General features: G+C 51.2%; 1 protein-coding gene across 1 annotated transcript in view; it reads left to right on the top strand.

Moving 5' to 3' along the window:
* LOC120924755 (myosin-IIIb-like) overlaps window positions 1-25044 on the top strand; it is a 126322-nt gene that overhangs the window by 66216 nt on the left and 35062 nt on the right. Inside the window, exons 10-16 of the mRNA XM_040335781.1 lie at window positions 4502-4618; window positions 12664-12764; window positions 13248-13334; window positions 15472-15537; window positions 15837-15950; window positions 16688-16799; window positions 20764-20807. Of these exons, the coding sequence (XP_040191715.1) occupies window positions 4502-4618; window positions 12664-12764; window positions 13248-13334; window positions 15472-15537; window positions 15837-15950; window positions 16688-16799; window positions 20764-20807 (641 nt within the window). The remainder of the gene's footprint in view (window positions 1-4501; window positions 4619-12663; window positions 12765-13247; window positions 13335-15471; window positions 15538-15836; window positions 15951-16687; window positions 16800-20763; window positions 20808-25044) is intronic.

Here is a 25044-nt window from a genome sequence, read left to right on the forward strand (position 1 = left end):
CTCAGTGACATCCTTTAGATCAGAGGTTCTCAACTTCGCTCCTCAAGTTCCCCCAACAGGCCATGTTTGCAGGTTTTCCTTTATCTTGCACAGGTGCTTTAAAGTCCAAGGCCCAGATTCACAGAGAGCACGGCGCACATTACGCCGCCGTAGAATAACCACCGTACCCTACGCCAACGCAGCGCAGAGAGGCAAGCATGGAATTCAGCAAGCCAGTGCTCCCAACGCTGCGCCAGGGTGGCGTGGGTTTCTAAGGCGTAAACCGGCGTAGGTGGAAGTGGGCGTGACCCATGCAAATGAGGCGTGACCCCATGCAAATGATGGGCCGAGCGCCAGACAGATACGTATCACAAACTGCGCATGCGCCGTGACGTGGACGCATCCCCCTGCTCACAACCACGTTGGAACAACTGCCTAAACTACGCCGGATCACCGTGTACGCCATGAACGTAACCTACGCCCAGCCAGACACACGTCCAACGCACAATACGCCGGCTTGTGTTCCCTGGTGCAGACCTGTGCATGTCTGTTGCCGGGTTGCGCCTCCTTTAGGGGGCTTAACTTTACGCCGGACGTACAACTTATGCGCACCTCGCGTAGCCTACGTCGGGCGCACGTACGTTCATGAATCGTCGTATTTCCCTCATTTGGCTAATTAATGGGAGCGTCACCATTCGCCCAGCCTAAATGTGCGCCCACCCTACGTCGGCGGGGTGTAGCCTGGTTTTAGGCGCATATCTGTTTGTGGGTCTGGCGCACATTTGCACTTACGTCGGCGTAAGTGTTTTGTGAATCTGGGCCATTGGGTTGTTATTTTAGAGAGAAATTCCCAAATCGCGGCCTGTTGGGGGCACTTGAGGACCGGGGTTGAGGACCACTCTTCGTCATTGGCTGCATAAACATTATGGTTGCCCTCAAAGGGCCGGTTGTGTCTGTAGGACTACATGTCCAGAACATCCCTTTCCCCCTTACATCAGATGTCAAAAGCTTCCCCCCTCCACACCCCCACCATAAGTCAAGAGTCAGCTGCTGTAATCTTCTGAATGCTGAGACCAGGGGAGGTGGAGATGAGGGGGTGCTACGGCTGCACAGAGAGGTGCAGGATCTGTAGGAAGAGTTCTGCCCTCCTCTCTGCTGCCGACTACTGAGATGGGGGAAGGGGCAGAGACGAACCTCTCTGGGGCTGCACAGGATCTGTAGGAAGAGTTCTTCCCTCCTCTCTGCTGCCGACTACTGAGATGGGGGAAGGGGCAGAGACAAACCTCTCTGGGGCTGCACAGAGAAGCACAGGATCTGTAGGAAGAGTTCTGTCCTCTCTAATGCCGACTGCTAGGACAAGGTGGAGACTGAGATGAGGGAGGTGCCACAGCTGCAGGAGAGGTGCGAGGGCCACATAAAATGACCACGAGGGCTGGGTTTGGCCCGCGGGCCTTGTGTTTGACACATGCGCTCTAGAGGGTCAACAAAAAGCTTCTGTAGATGTCAGTGGTCAGCTCCATGCTGGAGGGCTGAGGGCCATTTCTGAGGGCCTGTGGACCCGTTACACGTCGTCTGGTATCTGGGTCAGTAAGGTGGACCTGTCATTTCACTTCTACGGACTAGGGAGAATTTGGGACTTTAAATGAAACGAAACATTAAGGGCAGAACGAATCAGTGGGTAAGTAAAATAGGCTGTTTATTAGTATACACATATGGATACGTTGCATTGTAGATCAGTGTTTCTCAACCTTTTTCCAGTCGGGGCGCCCTTAAAAAGTATTTTCAGTCTTGAGGCACCCCAGTCCAAGGCTTGGTTCACATTACGGTGTGTCGCAGAACACGCGCAAAATCGCGCTCATTCCTGACACACAGACAAATGCTCTGCTCTTTAGGGGGTACCATTAATTCTTAATGGTACCCCACATATTGGAAAATGTGCGGTGCTGTGGGGTGCTTTTGCTGCAGTGCAATTAAAAAAAAAAAAAAAAGGTTTCCCTGCATTTTTGTGGGTACAGAAGCCCATTGGAATAAATGGGCTGCCCTACATGCAGCTACACAGATATGAACCAAGGGCTTGTTCACATGTCATAGGGGCGGTAAAACAACATGGTTGAGCTGTTTTTACCACCCCCGACCTTTAGCTGCAGAGGCAGCAGCTGGGGTGTTCACATGCTGTGGCTGCAACTGGAGGTATACCGAGGGTGAATGGGGCTGCACTGCAACTACCACTGCAATGCACACAGTTGCGGTGTAGTGATGCTGCTTTTATGGGCTCAAAACAGGTGGTGAAGAGGCAACATAATGCCTCTTTACCGCCTGTCAAATACCTATGAAAAGCGATCTGTGCATGGATTGCTTTTCAGAGGAGCAGCAGTCCTTGCTGCTATCAAACAAGCCCTACAAAAGTCATTCTGATGGTACAGGAATGGGGGGGGGGGGGGCAGGATTAAAAATAACATACACAAATACAGAAACATGCTTACACACGCATATACACATACAGACAGATACTCACATGTGCACACACACACAGCTGAGTACTGCACTCTAGGGGGAAGCAGAGAGCACAGCACACTCCTCTGCACTTTACTTTCACTTTTAAAGCCGACAGAGCTTTTCACAGTTCTGCAGGAGAGCAGGCTCATCTGACAGCCTTCTCTCCACTGACCCCGAGGCACACTGGTTGAGAAAGGCTGTTGTAGATACATAGTGATAAATAATATGTTAAAATTCATAGTGGGAACATGATCGATCAGTCATAAACATTCCAATAATATCATGATAGCCAAAGTAACACAACGATGTAACCAGCATAGATGCATGGTGAATATACATGGTAGATCAATAAGTATGTTAGAGTGCATGATGGAGAAATGACTGATCGACCTCGATGAGTTCCAACATAGACATAGTAAACAATGTAACACATGGTATAGACTGTGATCAACAGCAATCAGTAGTAGTTGTTAACAGTAAAATTGAAAAATAAAAGCATGATCTGTCCATCATGACAGGTAATATTGGTAACAATGTAGCAAGTGATAACCAATGCAGCCAGCAGTATTGCATGGTGGGTATGCATGGTAATTCAATAATTACGTATAGAGTATAAAATAGTAGCATGACTAGGCGATCATGGAAAGTTGAAATAATGACATGGTAAACAATGTAACACATAAGTACTGTGATCAGCAGTGTATCCAAAATGATGTCGATTCATAAAAAATATAATATAGGGTACATGATTCGAACGTTCAAATGCCCATGGTGGTATCCATGATTAAAGTGACATATCATCTATAAGGTAAGCTCGACGCGTTTCGTGGATACGTTCCACTCATCAGGAGCAAGCAGAGGCCAAGGATACCTATAGTAAAAGATAAATGGTAGTAGAATACTAGTTAGGGGTAAGTAACTAGAAAGGGAAGAGGGGGAGCACGACTAAGTGGTCCAAACACTCTTACCTAGGGTAATTGGTAAAGCAAGATAGGAGGTAAAATTGTTGATCAGAGGCATCAAGCAAGGGGGGTAGGTAATTACCCCACCGGGAGCTGACGTGGAGGCAGATTGGCGGCAACAGAGATCCGATCTCAGGATGTAAAGTGATGAAATGGTAAGTGCCTTGTCCAAGGTTAGGTGGTGAGTATGAGCCCAAAGAGCTTCTGTAAAAAACGTGTAGAGGCCATGCATCAGGGTAATGAGCTTGGCTAGGAAAGGCAGAGGTCAAGGAAGAGACTGGTGAAATTAGAAGACCAGACCGAAACAAGACAAAGGTGACAAACAAGAAAGTGAGTAAAGTAAATGTGAAATAGAGTGGTGGCTATAGAACCACCAACAAAACCTGGGGACAACAAGAATAAAAGTAATGATCATTGTTCCTAAAGTAAATGAATGTAATATGAATAGGTGATGGTAATGGAGGGTGGTAGTGAAGGAGGGGAGAGACCGTGCCTGTCAGCGTCTGCCCCACTGAACGTCACTTCAAGCATGCTGGAGAGGAGTGAGAACCGCGCACAAGCAGAATCTCTTATGCGCAGGCGCCCGACTCCTCCCCATTGACACATGCAGATGGAAACTCGAAACGTCATCACGTAGCGTCAACGAATGACGCAACCGTGTGCGTGAGGGGCGTGGCGTCGATGCGCAGCGAGTGCGTCCCCCCGACCCCGTAGTCAATAGACAGGGGGGCGGGGGAATGCCGCGGCGCGCATCGCAGCTCCCAAAGGGTGAGGCGGTAGAATCCATCCCCCCAGATAGGGTAACCTCATAATAAACATAGTTGGTAATCCAAAATTGGCATACTATCTAGGGCGGCATATGAAATGGGTCATCAGTAATCAATGGAATATTGGGTAGATAAATGTAATGTTTCCATCACTGAATCAGGTTCACTTCTAAGGACACCTATTAACCAATTGAATGTCTGTTGTCTATCCAGTCCACACCTGGGTCCCTGTAATCCTCCAATCACAGACAGTCTGTGGGGAGGGGCTGTACACTTCATCCTTCTCTTCTCACACAGATGCCAGAGACTCCATCGCCCGGGTCGTCTACTCCCGTATGTTCGGCTGGATTGTCACTAAAGTCAATGAGCTCCTGGCTGGTGATGTAAAACGCGGGGCCACAGTGCCAGAAATAGGTAAGTGCCCTTTCTGTGGGAAGGGGGTGTAGTGGCATGCCTGTGGGAAGGGGGTGTAGTGACGTGCCTGTGGGAAGGGGGTGTAGTGACGTGCCTGTGGGAAGGGGGTGTAGTGGCGTGCCTGCGGGAAGGGGGGCGGAGTGGCGTGCCTGCGGGAAGGGGGGCGGAGTGGCGTGCCTGCGGGAAGGGGGGCGGAGTGGCGTGCCTGTGGGAAGGGGGGCGGAGTGGCGTGCCTGTGGGAAGGGGGTACAGTGGCGTGCCTGTTCGGAGTGATGTGCCGGTGGTAGGGGGGTGGAGTGGCGTGTCTGTGATACCGCCCCTTATCCCTTCAGAGGGACTCCTAACCTACAAGGTTGTGTGGGACCAGCTTTGGATATTCAGATATTTTGGAGCATCAGCCTTTGTGTTCAGTCTAGTGCTGTCCTGTGAAGAGAATGGACTCTACAGACCCTTGTAGTCTGCACCTTCCCAAAGGGCCTGACAACTACACGGTCTATCTAGCTCTAGCTTGGCCAGGTTTCAGCATTGGCAGATACATTTCTCTTGTGAGGAGAGTAGAGTTTACTTTGGCCCTTGCTTAACACACCCTGTGTACATTTAGGGAGTTTACCATCGTTGGAGCGTAGATTGCTGTGGGAACTCCCATCAGAGTGATTCTCATCCATTGTTGGAGCGTAGATTGTTTGCGGAACCCCCATCAGAATGGTTCTCACCATCGTTGGCGCGTAGATTGTTTGCGGAACCCCCATCAGAATTGTTCTCACCATCGTTGGCTCGTAGATTGTTTGCGGAACCCCCATCAGAATGGTTCTCACCATCGTTGGCGCGTAGATTGTTTGCGGAACCCCCATTAGAATGGTTCTCACCATCGTTGGCGCGTAGATTGTTTGCGGAACCCCCATCAGAATGGTTCTCACCATCGTTGGCTCGTAGATTGTTTGCGGAACCCCCATCAGAATGGTTCTCACCATCGTTGGAGGATAGATTGTTGGGGAACCCCCATCAGAATTGTTCTCACCATCGTTGGCGCGTAGATTGTTTGCGGAACCCCCATCAGAATTGTTCTCACCATCGTTGGCTCGTAGATTGTTTGCGGAACCCCCATCAGAATGGTTCTCACCATCGTTGGTGCGTAGATTGTTTGTGGAACCCCCATCAGAATGGTTCTCACCATCGTTGGCGCGTAGATTGTTTGCGGAACCCCCATCAGAATGGTTCTCACTATCGTTGGCACTTAGATTGTTTGCGGAACCCCCATCAGAATGGTTCTCACCATCGTTGGAGGATAGATTGTTTGCGGAACCCCCATCAGAATGGTTCTCACCATGGTTGGCGGGTAGATTATTTGCGGAACCCCCATCAGAATGGTTCTCACCATCGTTGGAGCGTAGATTGTTTGGGGAGCCCCCATCACTGTGTTGGAAACCATTTCGATTTTGCAGTGCCTTCAGCTCCAGGAAGGAGTGGCCTGGCCCCTGTGCTGGACAATGTCCAAGTATAAGACTTGCTTGCACTTTCTTTCCTTAAGACAATGCCTTGCAAACTGTCTCACCTCAACTGGCACCTCAGATCATATAAAATGGGTGGAGATCATCATAGGAGGGCCCTGTGCCGGCCTGTATTGTCAGCAGGCCGAAAATCCTAATGCCACGTACACACGATCGGAAAATCTGACAAGAAAACCATGTTTTTTTTTTTCCCGACGGAATCCTGGCTCAAACTTGTGTTGCATACACACGGTCACACCAAATTCTTTTCTTGACGGAAATTCCAACAGAAAAATTCCGATGGAGCCTACACACGGTTGGAATTTCCGTTCATGTGTACGTGGCAGATACTGCAGGTGCCCTTTGCCGAGGATAGAGTATGTCGGAGGACTTTGTGGGACCAATTCACAGCCTTTTGTGAAAGGTAACTGGAGGCCTTCTCTTGTTCTGTCCCTAATTGGGTTCATTCTCTGGGGAGTTGGGAGCTTCTTTGATTGTGATCCATATCAGGCTCCACAGCATTCTACTGCAGCCCCATATTCACCTCGGGGGGTCAGAGAGGATGATTTATATTCACCTCAGGGGTCAGAGAGGATGGTTTATATTCACCTCGGGGGGTCAGAGAGGATGGTTTATATTCACCTCGGGGGGTCAGAGAGGATGGTTTATATTCACCTCGGGGTGTCGGAGAGGATGGTTTATATTTACCTCGGGGGGTCGGAGAGGATGGTTTATATTCATTCCGAGGTCTGGACCCGTATTTCTGTACTAGATTCCCTCATTTCTCCTGGAGGTGCCCCGAGGGTTCTTTGTCTCCACATCGGCTTGTAGGCCTTCCTTTCCCTGTTTGGGAATTTCTTGGCCTTCCACCTGTTTTTGGTGGGTTCTGGTTGGTCAGATTCTCCCGTTGGTTGTATTGGTTGGTCCCCTATCTGGTTGGTCAGATTCTCCCGTTGGTTGTATTGGTTGGTCCCCTATCTGGTTGGTCAGATTCTCCCGTTGGTTGTATTGGTTGGTCCCCTATCTGGTTGGTCAGATTCTTCCGTTGGTTGTATTGGTTGGTCCCCTATCTGGTTGGTCAGATTCTCCCGTTGGTTGTATTGGTTGGTCCCCTATCTGGTTGGTCAGATTCTCCCGTTGGTTGTATTGGTTGGTCCCCTATCTGGTTGGTCAGATTCTCCCGTTGGTTGTATTGGTTGGTCCCCTATCTGGTTGGTCAGATTCTCCCGTTGGTTGTATTGGTTGGTCCCCTATCTGGTTGGTCAGATTCTCCCATTGGTTGTATTGGTTGGTCCCCTATCTGGTTGGTCAGATTCTCCCGTTGGTTGTATTGGTTGGTCCCCTATCTGGTTGGTCAGATTCTCCCGTTGGTTGTATTGGTTGGTCCCCTATCTGGTTGGTCAGATTCTCCCGTTGGTTGTATTGGTTGGTCCCCTATCTGGTTGGTCAGATTCTCCCGTTGGTTGTATTGGTTGGTCCCCTATCTGGTTGGTCAGATTCTTCCGTTGGTTGTATTGGTTGGTCCCCTATCTGGTTGGTCAGATTCTCCCGTTGGTTGTATTGGTTGGTCCCCTATCTGGTTGGTCAGATTCTCCCGTTGGTTGTATTGGTTGGTCCCCTATCTGGTTGGTCAGATTCTCCCGTTGGTTGTATTGGTTGGTCCCCTGTCTGGTTGGTCAGATTCTCCCGTTGGTTGTATTGGTTGGTCCCCTGTCTGGTTGGTCAGATTCTCCCGTTGGTTGTATTGGTTGGTCCCCTATCTGGTTGGTCAGATTCTCCCGTTGGTTGTATTGGTTGGTCCCCTATCTGGTTGGTCAGATTTTCCCGTTGGTTGTATTGGTTGGTCCCCTATCTGGTTGGTCAGATTCTCCCGTTGGTTGTATTGGTTGGTCCCCTATCTGGTTGGTCAGATTCTCCTGTTGGTTGTATTGATTGGTCCCCTATCTGGTTGGTCAGATTCTCCCGTTGGTTGTATTGGTTGGTCCCCTATCTGGTTGGTCAGATTCTCCCGTTGGTTGTATTGGTTGGTCCCCTATCTGGTTGGTCAGATTCTCCCGTTGGTTGTATTGGTTGGTCCCCTATCTGGTTGGTCAGATTCTCCCGTTGGTTGTATTGGTTGGTCCCCTATCTGGTTGGTCAGATTCTCCCGTTGGTTGTATTGGTTGGTCCCCTATCTGGTTGGTCAGATTCTCCCGTTGGTTGTATTGGTTGGTCCCCTATCTGGTTGGGAGTCCCATTTCTTCTGGTTCCAGATTAGAGTTTTAGTCCTTCAGGTTACGCCCAGCGCTGTTACGGAGGCATTTTAGTGGCTGTTGCTGTGCTGCCCATCCCTGGATGTCCCCAATGTTTCTGAATTCCTGGCCCTCAATGGATAAGAAAGAAAATCGGATTTGGGACTTGATGTGAGATGAATTTCTTGGCGTCCCTTATGGTCCCGTCCCTTTGTTTCATATCACGTTCTCGGTGCTGCTTTGTCACAAAACTGAGGCATGTTGGGTAGAGAAGGAGATTTGTGGGTCCAGTCCTTGTGTAAGCTTTACGATGACCCAAATGTGGACCCCAAGACTTGGATTGGACAGATGTCCCCGCAATCACCGGATGCCTGTGTACCCGAGGTTTACCTATATTGGGGGGAAGGTGAGCCACCCTGTGTCTGGCTGATTATATATATATTTAATGTACAGTAAAACCTTGGTTTGAGAGCGTTTTGCAAGTAAAATGCTTTAATACATTTTGCCTTGATATACAAGTGATGTCTTGATATAAGAGTAGCGTCACAACTGAGTATAAAAGAGAAGAGAGGCGCCTCCTCTAAGTGTAGCAATCTGGTTACATGTAATGAAGGGACAACATCTAGCAACTTATTGCTACACTTAGAGGCGCCCCTCTTCTCTTTTATACTCTGGAGCTCCTGCTGGATTTTCCTTCCAATCCCCTTGTGGAGCTTCCATTGGTGGACATTTTATGGTCACACAACCAATCACATCGCAAGAATCTTATTATATGGACTAGAAACTGAAGGACTTGTCAATAAATGGTTGTGGAACGAATCATCTGAGTTTCCATTATTTTTTATGGGGAAATTTGCTTTGGATTATGTAACGGCTACCCATGTAGTGAGAGGGTCTCAGCCGCTGGAGACGTCCTTTTCCCTGGCAAGCTGCGATATGCAGGTACCGCCGGTATATCCCATCGATTGCCCTTCCAAGAAACAAGACGGGCTACGTTTGCAGAGTCAAGCAGGACTGACTTTTAATGCCACATTTTTCTTCCTTATATCTGGTTACAAACTGTACAGAAACAAATGACACTCCCCCCCCCCAGGGGGGACTTCAATACACACACTTTGAAATAATGACACTCCCTTGAGCCAATCAGTCGCTAGCCGTTTTGGCTCCTAAACTTAACTTGATCAGACAATAGAATTCAATTAACCTTTAAAACAATTATCACTCACACATAATCCCCATCAGCATACACCTCACAGGGGGCTGTTACCTACACAAGAGAGAGTTCATTAGCTATGCAAAGGGAACATTAGCATTCAGCAGTGAAAGAGACCCTTGTCCAATTAACCCTTTGAGCTCAGAATACAATGTGGTACATCCAATTGTGACAAGCCATGCAGTTCCTTGTAGTCCTCCCTGCATGAAGATTATCGATGTCCCGGCAGCATGCATAGGTCCGTTACACTACTCCCCTTTTGTGGAACACTCCGGCAGACCCGGATTGATCCTTTTCGGATCAACTTGGGGATGTCCGGTCTGCTGTTAAGGTAAAAGTTCAGTTTGCCTGGACAGTCCGTCGGCCTTCCTATTGGCTTACCAGGTCGGTAGCTGATGGTGACGGTGAATAATAGAATTCAATTCTGGAACAGTCACTTGCTTTGCTCCCTCAATGGCCCCCAAAACCTGTTGCTGATGCTCATGGGACAGATACGGCACCACCTGGATGCAAATCCCATTTAATCTTTTGACAATTTCCGTCTGTTTGTGTATTTCAATGTTCAAGCCACAGGACATCTCATAATACATGACATAGTGTCGTTGCATCTCTGATTTCTCACTGGCCAACTTGTCACATTCCCATTTTAGACTGTGATATTGTGCCGGATCTACAGTACATGTCGGGGAAGGTAGTCTTACCCGGTTCTCAGCAGCAAGTGGGTTGATTCCAGCAACGCGGGTGGTCACGGGACAAGCAGCAGCAGGTGTAGGTAAATAAGCCGAAGTCAGAGGGCCAATGTCGTTGCCCAGCACCACCTCGGCAGGTAGGTTGTCCATGATACCAACTGTGGTCTTTCCTGACCCGGCTCCCCAGTCTAAGTGCACCCGGGCGGTGGGTACGCGAAATACAGCACCCCCTGCGACCCGGACTGCAACTGTGCGAGTGGACACGTTCTCTGGCTTTACCAGATGTTTTTGAATCAGAGTGATAGTAGTCCCGGAATCTCTTAAGCCTTGTGCTACTTGTCCATTCACCCGTACCTCCTGACGGTGATGCTGACGGTTATCCGGAGAGGCCGCTTGTATTGGGTCTGCCTCATACCAAATTCCCAGACATTCCTCAGGGCCCCCCTCGGTCTCCAGGCAGTGGGCCGCAGAGGGACGTGATGGAGTGACCTCTGTGTTGGGTGTTGTGCGTCTCCAATTGTTATTTGTAGCTCTCAAAGGGCAATAACGAGCAATATGTCCAGTGTCGCTGCAGTGATGGCACGTCACCCTAGGCGAATCCCAGGGGTAGTTGCTAGGCCCCTGAGGACGTGGTGGGACTGGAGCCCGAAACTCTGGGCGTGGGGTGACGGTTGGAGTACGGGGTTCTACCTTATGAGCCAGCCGTGTAGTACCCTGGCTTACTTTCCTTGTCTCCGCGTACTCATCTGCTAGCCGAGCCGCCTCGTTTAAGTTAGCGGGACGGCGATCTCGTACCCAGTCTTGTATGTCTGCGGCCAGGTTTTGGAAGAAATGTTCCATTAGGAACAGCTGCAATACTTCCTCCCCGGTGTTGGCCTTGCACCCTTGGACCCAAAGGGATGCCACCCTTTGTAACTGGTTGGCCCATTCCATGTGGGAGTCCACAGCCATCTTCTTGGACTCCCGGAAGCGCCGGCGGTAGGCTTCTGGCGTTACGGCATATCGGGTTAGCAGCGCCTTTTTAACTTGCTGGTATTGTAAAATATCCTCTGGAGCAAGAGCCCGAAAGGCTTCATTGGCTTTGCCCGACAATTTCCCCGACAAAATAGTGACCCATTGGTCTGGTGGTACCTGGTGTAGTGAGCACTGCCTCTCAAAGTCCGCCAAATATCCATCGATTTCCTCCTCACTTTCTACAAAAGCTTTAAATGCAGTGAACGGTATTTTCTTTCCTGTAGCAGCAGGTGGGGGGGTAGGAACTGCAGGTGTAATGGGCTGTCTCGCTCTTACCAGTTCCAGTTCTTGTCCCCTCTTCGTTTGTATCTCTTCCCTTGCTTCCCGGAACAGCTGGTTGATTAGTTCCACGGACGTTTCTGGATACAAGGATAATCTCCGCTGTACAATCCCAGTAATTACATCTTCTTTGCTGACCGGTGCAAGGGGCTCCGTTCCTTCCATGGATCCATCCATTTCGTCCAGCTCCAGCAGTTCAGCTATCAGCTCCCTCCGTGGTCTGTTGCTGGCGCTCCTACCACGAATCTCCAGTAGATCTTTCAGTGTGGATCTTTTCAGCCTGGCGTACTGCGACTCCATTCAGCACTTGCTCTTTGGATAAAAGGACCATCCCACCGCTGCCAACCAGTGTAACGGCTACCCACTGGTGTGAGGGGTATCGGCCGTTGGAGACGTCCTTTCCCTGGCAAGCTGCGATATGCAGGTACCGCCGGTATATCCCATCGAACGCCCTTCCAAGAAACGAGACGGGCTACGTTTGCAGAGTCAAGCAGGACTGACTTTTAATGCCACATTTTTCTTCCTTATATCTGGTTACAAACTGTACAGAAACAAATGACACTCCCCCCCCCACCCAGGGGGGCTTTAATACACATACTTTGAAATAATGACATTCCCTTGAGCCAATCAGTCGCTAGCCGTTTTGGCTCCTAAACTTAACTTGATCAGACAATAGAATTCAATTAACCTTTAAAACAATTATCACTCACACATAATCCCCATCAGCATACACCTCACAGGAGGCTGTTACCTCCACAAGAGAGAGTTCATTAGCAATGCGAAGAGTACATTAGCATTCAGCAGTGAAAGAGACCATTGTCCAATTAACCCTTTGAGCTCAGAATACAATGTGGTACATCCACTTGTGACAAGCCATGCAGTTCCTTGTAGTCCTCCCTGCATGAAGATTATCGATGTCCCGGCAGCATGCATAGGTCCGTTACAGATTACAAGCATGTTTCTGGAACGAATTCTGCTCGCAATCCGAGGTTTTACTGTGTGTGTATATATAATGTAATATTACTGTGTGTGTGTATGTGTATATGAAGTATATAATGTAATATTACTGGTGGGAATTCCTCCTCTGATTGGTCACATGAAGAGTCTTCCTTTTTCTCTTTTGGTCTTTCAGGTATTTTGGATATTTTTGGCTTTGAGAACTTTGCTGTGAATCGCTTTGAGCAATTGTGTATAAACCTGGCCAATGAGCAGCTGCAGAACTTCTTCAACCATGTGAGTGTATAATGAATGATATGTGGGTACGTGATCCTACAATTGGGGGAGAGGGGTGTATAATGATATGTGGGTGCGCCGCGATCCTACAATTGGGGGGGAGGGGGGTGTATAATAATATGTGGGTACGCGATCCTACAATTGGGGGGGGGGGTGTATAATGATATGTGGGTACGTGATCCTACAATTGGGGGATGGGGGTGTATAATGATATGTGGGTACGCCGCGATCCTACAATTGGGGGGGGAGGGGGGTGTATAATAATATGTGGGTACGCGATCCTACAATTGGGGGGGGGGTGTATAATGATATGTGGGTACGCGATCCTACAATTGGGGGGGGGGGGGTATAATGATATGTGGGTATGCCGCGATCCTACAATTGGGGGGGAGGGGGGTGTATAATAATATGTGGGTACGTGATCCTACAATTGGGGGAGGGGGGTGTATAGCGCAGATTATAACGGGCTGGTTTGTATCTCAGCACATCTTCCTGATGGAGCAGCAGCATTATCTGCAGGAAGGGATCCAGCAAGATGCCGTCACCTTTGTTAACAACCAGCCGATCTTGGTACGTAGTGCCAGCCGATCTTGGTATGTAGTGCCAGCCGATCTTGGTACGTAGTGCCAGCCGATCTTGGTATGTAGTGCCATGGATTGTCTTCCCCCAGGAAGAGGTCACATGACCCGTCTTTAATACTCTTCTCACGCTCTGCTTTAATCTCAGTCGCCCTTCTGTTTTCCCTCTAAGACGAAGCTTCCAAATGCCCACCTTGTAGCATCCCGTGTCAGTATAAATTGGTCATGGCAGTAGACACAGTTGGCGCTCTCTCTGTAGGGTTCTTCTGGATGGTTGGGGTGGTGGGCTGTCTTCTGTTGTCTGTGCTCTTTCTACGGATGGATGGTTGGGGAGGTGGGCGGTCCTCTGTTGTTGGAGTCGGTGCTCTTTCTATGGACGGAAGGTTGAGGTGGTGGGCGGTTCTCTGTTGTCGGAGTCGATGCTCTTTCTATGAATGGATGGTTGGGGTGGTGGGCGGTCCTCTGTTGTCGGAGTCGGTGCTCTTTCTATGGATGGTTGGTTAGGGTGGTGGGCGGTTCTCTGTTGTTGGAGTCGATGCTCTTTCTATGGATGGTTGGTTAGGGTGGTGGGCGGTCCTCTGTTGTCGGAGTCTGTGCTCTTTCTATGGATGGTTGGGGTGGTGGGCGGTCCTCTGTTGTCGGAGTCGGTGCTCTTTCTATGGATGGATGGTTGGGGTGGTGGGCGGTCCTCTGTTGTCGGAGTCGGTGCCCTTTCTATGGATGGATGGTTGGGGTGGTGGGCGGTCCTCTGTTGTCGGAGTCGGTGCCCTTTCTATGGATGGATGGTTGGGGTGGTGGGCGGTCCTCTGTTGTCGGAGTCGGTGCTCTTTCTATGGATGGATGGTTGGAGTGGTGGGCGGTCCTCTGTTGTTGGAGTCGGTGCTCTTTCTATGGTTGGGGTGGTGGGCGGTCCTCTGTTGTCGGAGTCGGTGCTCTTTCTATGGATGGATGGTTGGGGTGGTGGGCGGTCCTCTGTTGTCGGAGTCGGTGCCCTTTCTATGGATGGATGGTTGGGGTGGTGGGCGGTCCTCTGTTGTCGGAGTCAGTGCTCTTTCTATGGATGGTTGGGGTGGTGGGCGGTCCTCTGTTGTCGGAGTCGGTGCTCTTTCTATGGATGGATGGTTGGAGTGGTGGGCGGTCCTCTGTTGTTGGAGTCGGTGCTCTTTCTATGGTTGGGGTGGTGGGCGGTCCTCTGTTGTCGGAGTCGGTGCTCTTTCTATGGATGTATGGTTGGGGTGGTGGGCGGTCCTCTGTTGTCGGTGCTCTTTCTATGGATGGATGGTTGGGGTGGTGGGTGGTCCTCTGTTGTCGGAGTCGATGCTCTTTCTATGGATGGTTGGGGTGGTGGGCGGTCCTCTGTTGTCGGAGTCGGTGCTCTTTCTATGGATGGATGGTTGGGGTGATGGGCGGTCCTCTGTTGTCGGAGTCAGTGCTCTTTCTATGGATGGATGGTTGGGGTGGTGGGCGGTCCTCTGTTGTCGGAGTCGGTGCTCTTTCTATGGATGGATGGTTGGGGTGGTGGGCGGTCCTCTGTTGTCGGAGTCGGTGCTCTTTCTATGGATGGTTGGGGTGGTGGGCGGTCCTCTGTTGTCGGAGTTGATGCTCTTTCTATGGATGGTTGGGGTGGTGGGCGGTCCTCTGTTGTTGGAGTCGGTGCTCTTTCTATGGATGGATGGTTGGAGTGGTGGGCGGTCCTCTGTTGTCGGAGTCGGTGCTCTTTCTATGGATGGTTGGGGTGGTGGGCGGTCCTCTGTTGTCAGAGTCGGTGCTCTTTCTATGGATGGTTGGGGTGGTGGGCGGTCCTCTGTTGTCGGAGTCGTGCTCTTTCTATGGATGGATGATTGGGGTGGTGGGCAGTGCTCTTTGTATGGATGGATGGTTGGGGTGGTGGGCGGTCCTCTGTTGTCGGTGCTCTTTCTATGGATGGTTGGGGTGGTGGGCGGTCCTCTGTTGTCAGAGTCGGTGCTCTTTCTATGGATGGATGGTTGGGGTGGTGGGCGGTCCTCTGTTGTCGGAGCTCTTTCTTTGGATGGTTGGGGTGGTGGGCGGTCCTCTGTAGGATGGTGAAAGGGTTACTTCCCTATATGACTGTATGCAGAATTAATGGCGCTCTTCTCTCTCCATACAAGGATCTCTTTCTGGCCCGGCCAGCCGGCATTCTCTCCATTCTAGATGAGCAGACGTCCTTCCCGCGGGTGAGTGTCATTTACTGGGTCCACCTACCTTCAGTCTGACAGCCGCTTCAGCTCTTCCTATGGAAATAGCAAGTTCCCCCACCCCCCTGTGACTGGTGACCCCGGAACTTCCATTCCCCCATCCCCCCTGTGACTGGTGACCCCGGAATTTCCATTCCCCCATCCCCCCTGTGACTGGTGACCCCCGGAACTTCCATTCCCCCATCCCCCCTGTGACTGGTGAACCCGGAACTTATTTTTCTGGTGTCATTAGCCCCCCTTGATCCCCCTACTGAGTGTTCTCACCTTCCACCCCGCAGGCCACAGACGACATGTTCCTGGAGAAGTTGTGCGTTGGATGTAAAGCAAATCCGCACTTCGAACGAGCGCGAGGAAGGGACCCCGGATTCATCATCCACCACTATGCTGGGAAGGTAAGTGAGGTCCCCTATGCTGGGAGGTAAGTGAGGTCCCCTATGCTGGGAGGTAAGTGAGGTTCCCTATGCTGGGAGGTAAGTGAGGTTCCCTATGCTGGGAGGTAAGTGAGGGTCCCCTATGCTGGGAGGTAAGTGAGGTCTCCTAGGCTGGGAGGTAAGTGAGGTCTCCTAGGCTGGGAGGTAAGTGAGGTCCCCTATGCTGGGAAGGTAAGTGAGGTCCCCTATGCTGGGAAAGTAAGTGAGGGTCTCCTAGGCTGGGAGGTAAGTGAGGGTCTCCTAGGCTGGGAGGTAAGTGAGGTCCCCTATGCTGGGAGGTAAGTGAGGTCTCCTAGGCTGGGAGGTAAGTGAGGTCCCCTATGCTGGGAAGGTAAGTGAGGTCCCCTATGCTGGGAAAGTAAGTGAGGGTCTCCTAGGCTGGGAGGTAAGTGAGGGTCTCCTAGGCTGGGAGGTAAGTGAGGTCCCCTATGCTGGGAGGTAAGTGAGGTCTCCTAGGCTGGGAGGTAAGTGAGGTCCTCTATGCTGGGAAGGTAAGTGAGGTCCCCTATGCTGGGAAAGTAAGTGAGGGTCTCCTAGGCTGGGAGGTAAGTGAGGGTCTCCTAGGCTGGGAGGTAAGTGAGGTCCCCTATGCTGGGAGGTAAGTGAGGTCCCCTAGGCTGGGAGGTAAGTGAGGGTCCTGTGGTGTTAAGGTGAGTAGAAGGGCTCTATGTCCTCAAAGTCTCTGATGTCCCTTCCAGGTCCAGTACACGGCGGTCGGGTTTTTGGAGAAGAACAGAGACACCGTCCCCACCAACATCCAGAACCTCTTCATCTACAGCGTCACTGACCTACTTGGCCTTCTCTTTGCAGGTAGGTCCTCCATCTCCCCTCCCCCTCCTACGCTGTCCACAGGTAGATCTAATTCAAGGTTGAACAGCTAATGGGAATGCAGCCCCCTACACCCCTACTATTTCTTCTTCGGGGGCGCGACCGTGTCTTCCAGGGGGCGCGTCTTCCAGGGCGGCGTCTTCCAGGGCGGCGTCTTCCAGGGCGGCGTCTTCCAGGGCGGCGTCTTCCAGGGCCGCGTCTTCCAGGGCCGCGTCTTCCAGGACCGTGTCTTCCAGGGCCGTGTCTTCCAGGGGGTGTGTCTTCCAGGGCCGCGTCTTCCAGGACCGCGTCTTCCAGGACCGTGTATTCCAGGGGGCGTGTCTTCCAGGGGGCGTGTCTTCCAGGGGTGCGTCTTCCAGGGCCGTGTATTCCAGGGGCGCGTCTTCCAGGGGGCGTGTCTTCCAGGGCGGCGTCTTCCAGGGCGGCGTCTTCCAGGGCCGCGTCTTCCAGGGCCGCGTCTTCCAGGACCGTGTCTTCCAGGGGGTGTGTCTTCCAGGGGGTGTGTCTTCCAGGGGCCGCGTCTTCCAGGGCCGCGTCTTCCAGGGCCGCGTCTTCCAGGACCGCGTCTTCCGGGACCGCGTCTTCCGGGACCGTGTATTCCAGGGGGCGTGTCTTCCAGGGGGCGTGTCTTCCAGGGGTGCGTCTTCCAGGGCCGTGTCTTCCAGGGCCGCGTCTTCCAGGACCATACTTTACATGAACAACTTCAGCTCCTGGCTTCTGCTCTCTGGTTGGGATGCCTGAGAAGATGTCATGAGGGAATAACCTCTAATCTGGCACAATGCGTAGAGTCCTATGGCTGTATAAGACGTGTCACACGTGTGCCGTCTGGGGAAGACGTCTTTTTGGGGAGCCACTTGACCAATTCATCAAAGACGTCACAGAGGGGACCCCCCGCCCTCAGGAGCCTCAAATCGCAGAGCACCTTAACCCTCTCCCTGACTTCCTCCATTGAGTACAAGGCTTGGCCCACCAAGTCTTCCCCTCTTCCCTCTTCCGGGGGGGCGTCTGTCATTCTCTGGGTCACACATTTCCCTTCAAAGGGGTACAGAATCCAGTTCTAATCTCTACACCTCGCCGCGTCCTTCTCTCAAATCAACCCAAAAATGTGCAGAATGTGCTGATCCTCCTCGCGGGAAGTCCTCCTCCACTAGACGGGCTCATGGGAGGAGACTCCATTCTGTGGTCAGTACCGGAGCCCATCCCCCGGGTCTTCTTCATATTCTGAAATCCCTCAACAGATTCCTTTCACACGAGTTCTGTAATTCCGCCTCCTAAACACGGGAAACATGTGGAATCCATAGATATCCCAGATGCCCATCTGCATAGTTCCATCAAAGGAGTGATTGGACCCCGGAGGCGATTCGCTGCAAGTAGGCAGCCTTATGAAAAGCCAAGGGAGGCTGGCGAGGGAGGCTGGCGAGGGAGGCTGGCGAGGGAGGCTGGCGAGGGAGGCTGGCGAGGGAGGCTGGCGGGGGAGGCTGGCGGGTCTTGCAGCTAATCCCGCCCACACATATAATCTCTCTGTGACGAACCCTCCACCTCAACAGGACCGCCGCCACCAATGCTTCCTCTGTCCAGAACCAGCCCCGTCCAAGACCCCCTGCCCCCCCCCCCCCCCCAAGACCCCCTGCCCCCCCCCCCCCCAGTGACCAGACGTACTTCAGTGTGGGGCAGTGCTTTAAGTGGGCCAAAAGAGGTGCCGGTACTCTATTAGGCACCGGTGCTCCCCCCCCCCCCAATACTGAACATGAAAATATATATATTTTACAAACCCTCTCTTAGACGAAACCTAACATTTGATTTTGCTGCTAAAATGACATAAACCAGCTGATGACGTCAGAAACTAAAAAAAGAGAAGATAAAATGGGCACAAAGCATGACAAGGGACAGACACCACAGAAAATAGACAGAATAATGGATGTTATTCATCAGTCACTCTGAGCAGTCCATGTGCAAGCTTGCCACAATAATCATACAATGAACATTTTCCTACTTTTCAAGACGATTTAAAATAAACATAAAAGGAAAATAACAGGGCAAGTCTGCATGGCTGTCTGAAAGGAGCCATGATAAATTGATAGGAGAAGTGTATATATATATATATATATACATATCAGTCTGTGAGCAGCCATAGGTAGCAACAAAACACTCACCAGTACTCCGTACTTCAGATCCAAAGCAAAGTCCGGTGTTTTTCACTTTGCTGCACCGTCCTGACTCCTAGGAGGGCCAGTCACCCGCTCACATTCACCACGCCGCACTGATCGCTCCTCACAGGCGCGCGGAAAGGAGTTGACGTCACCTAACGTGAGGTCAACTCCCTGCCTGCGCCTGCACGTATGGCTCAAGCCGTACTCTGCACACGGCCCGCCCCCCTCCACTAGCTGATGGCCGGCCCAGCCAATGACATTATGGAGGAGAGAGACGGTGCGCGATGTAATTCGCCCAGCGCCGGCCAGCCACTACAATGCTGTAGCTAGCTCTACGCTGCGTTCCGGTACCGGAAACCCACGTACTGGGCGCAGGGAGAGGTGCTGGTACTCTCCAGGGCCATTTTTAGAAGTGGCGGTACTGAGTACCGCCGCGTTCCGGCCCACTTAAAGCACTGGTGTGGGGTAGAAACCACCAGACTCTCCTTATTCCAGCACATGTTACACCGATAAATAACTCCGAGACACCCCCCCCCCCCCCACCCTTGGAGAACAGGGCGGGTTAAACTGTCCAATGACAATAGACACACAGGTCAGGTGTGTTTAAACTTCTCATCAGTAAACCGTCTCATCAGCAGGGGGGCTGCTGGAGGAATCCCCCCTCCCTCTTTCCTCACAGCAAACAACCTTACACATCCCATAATATCCGAGGCACTCTATTACTTTTCAGGGGACAGCCCAAAATTCTGTGTTTTCCTTTACTCTCAATGACAATGGTAATCGGGAGAAATAGAGAGGGGGAATCTCCCCCATGGGGGGGCACAGGCAGTAATAAAAACCTGACAGGGGGTCTCATGCCTCCCCCCTCCATCCAACACCAAAAAAAAAAGGTTTTACTTTAGTTATAGTTTAAGCTAGGATGGGGGGGCAGGAGGGCAAAATATGGAGAGCAGGAGGGCACGTTGTGGGGCACAATACACAGGGGGCAGGAGGGCACAATATGGAGGGCACGTTATGGGGCACAATACACAGGGGGCAGAAGGGCACGTTATGGGACACTATATACGGGGGGGGGCAGGAGGGCACACTATATACGGGGGGGGCAGGAGGGCACAATATGGAGAGCAGGAGGGCACGTTATGGGGCACAATACATGAGGGGGGCAGGAGGGCACAATACACAGGGGGCAGGAGGGCACGTTATGGGACACTATATACGGGGGGCAGGAGGGCACATTATGGGGCACAATACACATGGAGGCAGGAGGGCACAATATGGAGAGCAGGAGGGCACGTTATGGGGCACAATACATGAGGGGGGCAGGAGGGCACAATATGGAGAGCAGGAGGGCATGTTATGGGGCACAATACACAGGGAGGCAGGAGGGCACAATATGGAGAGCAGGAGGGCAGGTTATGGGGCACAATACATGAGGGGGGCAGGAGGGCATGTTATGGGGCACAATATACGGGGGGGGCAGGAGGGCACAATATGGAGAGCAGGAGGGCACGTTATGGGGCACAATACATGAGGGGGGCAGGAGGGCACATTATGGGGCACAATATACGGGGGGGGCAGGAGGGCACAATATGGGGGGGCAGGAGGGCACATTATGGAGGGCAGGAGGGCACGTTATGGGGCACAATATACGGGGGGGCAGGAGGGCACAATATGGGGGGCAGGAGGGCACATTATGGGGAACAATCTGTCGGTGTCACAGTTGCTCGGGTGTCTGAGGTTGTAGCAGGTTGAAGGGTGCTTGGTGTGTGATCTTCTCCCATTTTCTCTGTTTATAGCGAGTATCTCCAGGACAGGAACTCTGATGCCACAGAAAGGAAAAGTAAGTGTGACAGGAAGGATCCTCCTCCATTATGGTGACCTGTAGATCCTGTATAATAATGATTTATAGATCCTGTATAATAATGATTTATAGATCCTGTATAGTGATAATGATTTATAGATCCTGTATAATAATAATGATTTATAGATCCTGTATAATAATTATAATCTATAGATCCTGTATAATTATAATCTATAGATCCTGTATAATGATTTATAGATCCTGTATAATAATCTATAGATCCTGTATAGTGATAACTGTAAAGAAATGTCCCCCACACTCCCCGTTTGCATGTTGGGCGGGGTAGACTGCCCCCCATCCCTGGGGTATACGGATGGAGACTGCATCTTTTGTTAGTTGAGGGCAGAGGCCAGCAGCACTCTGCTGCCCAGCTCTTCTGCTGGGTTGGTGGCATCATTCTGGGGTGCCGTTTGCCGCTGGGAAGCGGAGCCGGATGCTCCATCCCCCTTACCATCATCTGGTTGCTGGGATGGCATGTCTCTGGTACTGTCTCCCGGGTGCACTGATCTTTTCTGGGGAGGAAGGATCGTTTCCTCCACCCTGGCCAACTGTTGGGGGGGGGGGGGGGGGACAAACACCTCCTCTCCCTTCTCCCCCTGTATCTTAGTCTGCTGCTGGGAAGTAACCACCTCCTTCTCACCCTGGACCTCTGGAACTGCCGCATGTGTAGGGCAGAGGTCTTGGAGCCTCTGCCCGGTTGTCAGCGCTTCAGTTGGTGAAGTTTCTGGTGACTCCACAGATGCTGCTGGCAGAAAATCCCATGTCTCTGTCAGTGTTGTGGGAGAAAGGACAAATGCCTCTTCACTCGGGGAGGCTGAAGCCGCTGTTGGTGATGGGCAGAGATCAGTGATGTGTGGCCCTGATACCAGCTCTTCTGCTGGAGGCTCACCAGATTGTCCTTCCTCAGCAGAAACGTCTATTAAATCCCCAGTCTCTGGAACTGGTGTCTGGGGATAGAGGTTCACCATCTCCTGTCTGTAGAACCCAGAAGCTGCTGTCGGTGTTGGGCAGAGGTTAGCAGGGCTGTGGAGTCGGTAGATAAATGTTCCGACTCCGACTCCTCAGTTTTATGTACTTCCGACTCCGACTCCTCGACTCCGACTCCTCTGTATTAATATGCGAATGTATTTTATACATTCCTTGAGGGAAAGAAACGCAACCTACCACCAGTGTCATCTTAAGAGCATTATAGGCCCCCGGGCAATACAGTCCACTGGGGCCCTGTCTACACAATCACGCACGAGAATTACTGACAAAAATCATAACATTTACTGGCAGAACCACATTTTTTACTGCCACTGCAAAAAAAAGTACCTAAATTACAGTTTTCAGTGCCCAACAATGCAAATGTCAGTATTTAAACTATAAACATATAGCTAGTGCTATTAGAAATGTGTTTAAGTTAAACAAAAGTAAAAATAAAAATGTCTTCATTGACATGAAGGTCAGGTTACTATAACCCAGCCAGCACAGAGTTTCCTCTTACATCAGAGTCTGCAGGATTCCCCCTTACAGTGAAAGGGAACTCTTATGTAAAGGGGAACGCTGCAGATCATGATCTAAGGAGGGAACTCTGATGTGGAGGGGGGCTCTGGTGACCAAAGACCACCTTATATCAGAGTCCACTGCTTTCTCTTTCCCACTTACATCAGAGTTCCCCCTTGCATTGTAAGGGGGAATCCTGCAGGCTCTGATGTGGGGGGTACTCTGGTGACCAGAGACCACCTTCCTTAGATTAAATACACTAAGGTAAGGGGGGTCACTAATATAGGAGGGGGAACCTTTATATCAGTGCCCCCTTACATTTTTGCATTCACTCCCCCCTTACATCAGCAACCCCCCGCACTCGTGGAGGACCGGATCTTCTCTGTGATTTCCGCGAACTGGGCATGGGCAGTTCTAACCCGTCACTCTCCATAATTTTTTACTGGGGTTGCTGGGCAGCCGGTGGGGCCCCCCAGGCAAGCGGGGCCCCCGGGCAACTGCCCAGCGTGCCCAATGGAAAAGATGGCCCTGCCTACCACAGGACTACTGGCTGGGAAGCCAACAGTCTACTGTATTGCACAGTTTAAGCAAAAGACAAACACAATGAAAACAAAGTTTTATAAAAAAAAAATATTAATCAATCAAGTGGCTGGATAGTAGCAGCAGGCATAAACATCAGGAACAGGATCTTTACCAGTTCAAAAATACAAAGCACATTATTTGGTTGTTTTAGAACAAAAACAAAGCTTATCTATAATGAACCAAAAACAAAATCTGTAAAACCTAGAAATGGTTTATATTAATCTTGAAATGTAGTTCTAGGCTTAGCAAATGCAAATCAATTCAATGTAGAGTTCTAAGGAAGAGAATTGCCTCTGCCAGATCCTCTTTCATAGAGGCTCTTAAGTCAGACTTTATTATTTTTAGGGCTGAAAATAATCTTTCGACACTGACTTGGGTGGGTGGCATTGCAGTAACTATTCTGGCCACATCACTAACGATCTCTGGATAAACAAGGATGGCTTCTTCAACAGTAAGTTTTGATGAGCGATCCGCCTTTTCAACTTCTTTTAGTGCTTTATAAAACTCCTGTTGGAATTTTTTTTTTTAATTCCAATCTAAATTTAGTAGGAGTCGGAGTCGGAGTCGGTGCATTGTTTGCCGACTCCGACTCCAGGTACCCAAAATTTCCCCCGACTCCGACTCCTCGACTTCCGACTCCGACTCCACAGCCCTGGTCAGCACTTCAGCTTTGGAGATGGCAATCTCCGGAGTTTCCTCTGCCGATTCTCTGGCATTCTGCTGAACGTGTTCCAGCAGTTCCCTTCATGCCCTTTCCAGATGCTGTTCCTTCCTTAGCAAATAGTCCAGATCAGGTTTAAGCTCTGAGACCCCTACAAGACCGAGCATAGCCTCTCTGTATTCTCGCAGGTCCTCAGGGGTGGGTTCCCCTTCATCACCAAACACAAAACCATCTGTAAGGATCTCCCACAGCAATCCAGGGCCACCAAAGTCATATCCCTCCAGAGAGCATTCTGTTGTCTCCCCTAAATATTCCTCCTCCGCGTGCCATTGCAGAGCCCGATACCGATTGCCCGGCTCTATCTCCTGCTGGACCAGCCTGTCAAACTCAGTCACCCATTGCTCCTGGGGCCGCTCTCCCAGGAATGCCATCCGCAATGCCCACTGGTCACTTTCCCGCTGCTCTGGGGTTGGAAAGCACTTGCCCTGTTGCATACCAGCGACCTGGAGGGCTCCAATCCAGAGTCCTTCCCAAACCTGCTGCCTGATCTCCAGGTATTCATCCGCAGACACAGACCTGGAGGGATCCAATCCAGAGTCCTTCCCAAACCTGCTGCCTGACCTCCAGGTATTCATCCGCAGACACAGACCTGGAGGGATCCAATCCAGAGTCCTTCCCAAACCTGCTGCCTGATCTCCAGGTATTCATCCGCAGACACAGACCTGGAGGGATCCAATCCAAAGTCCTCCCCGAACCTGCTGCCTGACCTCCAGGTATTCATCCGCAGACACAGACCTGGAGGGATCCAATCCAGAGTCCTTCCCAAACCTGCTGCCTGATCTCCAGGTATTCATCCGCAGACACAGACCTGGAGGGATCCAATCCAGAGTCCTTCCCAAACCTGCTGCCTGATCTCCAGGTATTCATCCGCAGACACAGACCTGGAGGGATCCAATCCAGAGTCCTCCCCGAACCTGCTGCCTGATCTCCAGGTATTCATCCGCAGACACAGACCTGGAGGGATCCAATCCAGAGTCCTCCCCGAACCTGCTGCCTGATCTCCAGGTATTCATCCGCAGACACAGACCTGGAGGGATCTAATCCAGAGTCCTCCCCGAACCTGCTGCCTGACCTCCAGGTATTCATCCGCAGACACAGTCCTGGAGGGATCCAATCCAGAGTCCTTCCCAAACCTGCTGCCTGATCTCCAGGTATTCATCCGCAGACACAGACCTGGAGGGATCCAATCCAGAGTCCTTCCCAAACCTGCTGCCTGATCTCCAGGTATTCATCCGCAGACACAGACCTGGAGGGATCCAATCCAGAGTCCTCCCCGAACCTGCTGCCTGATCTCCAGGTATTCATCCGCAGACACAGTCCTGGAGTATACTGAAAGGACGATCCACAGGGGCCCGGGAACTCTGATTCCAGATCCATATCCCCGCTGGTGTGACCGAAGTCTGCTATCCGATCTTGGATCCCGGTGGA

This window comes from Rana temporaria, chromosome 1 (assembly GCF_905171775.1).
Source record: "Rana temporaria chromosome 1, aRanTem1.1, whole genome shotgun sequence".
In the NCBI taxonomy this organism is placed as follows: domain Eukaryota; kingdom Metazoa; phylum Chordata; class Amphibia; order Anura; family Ranidae; genus Rana; species Rana temporaria.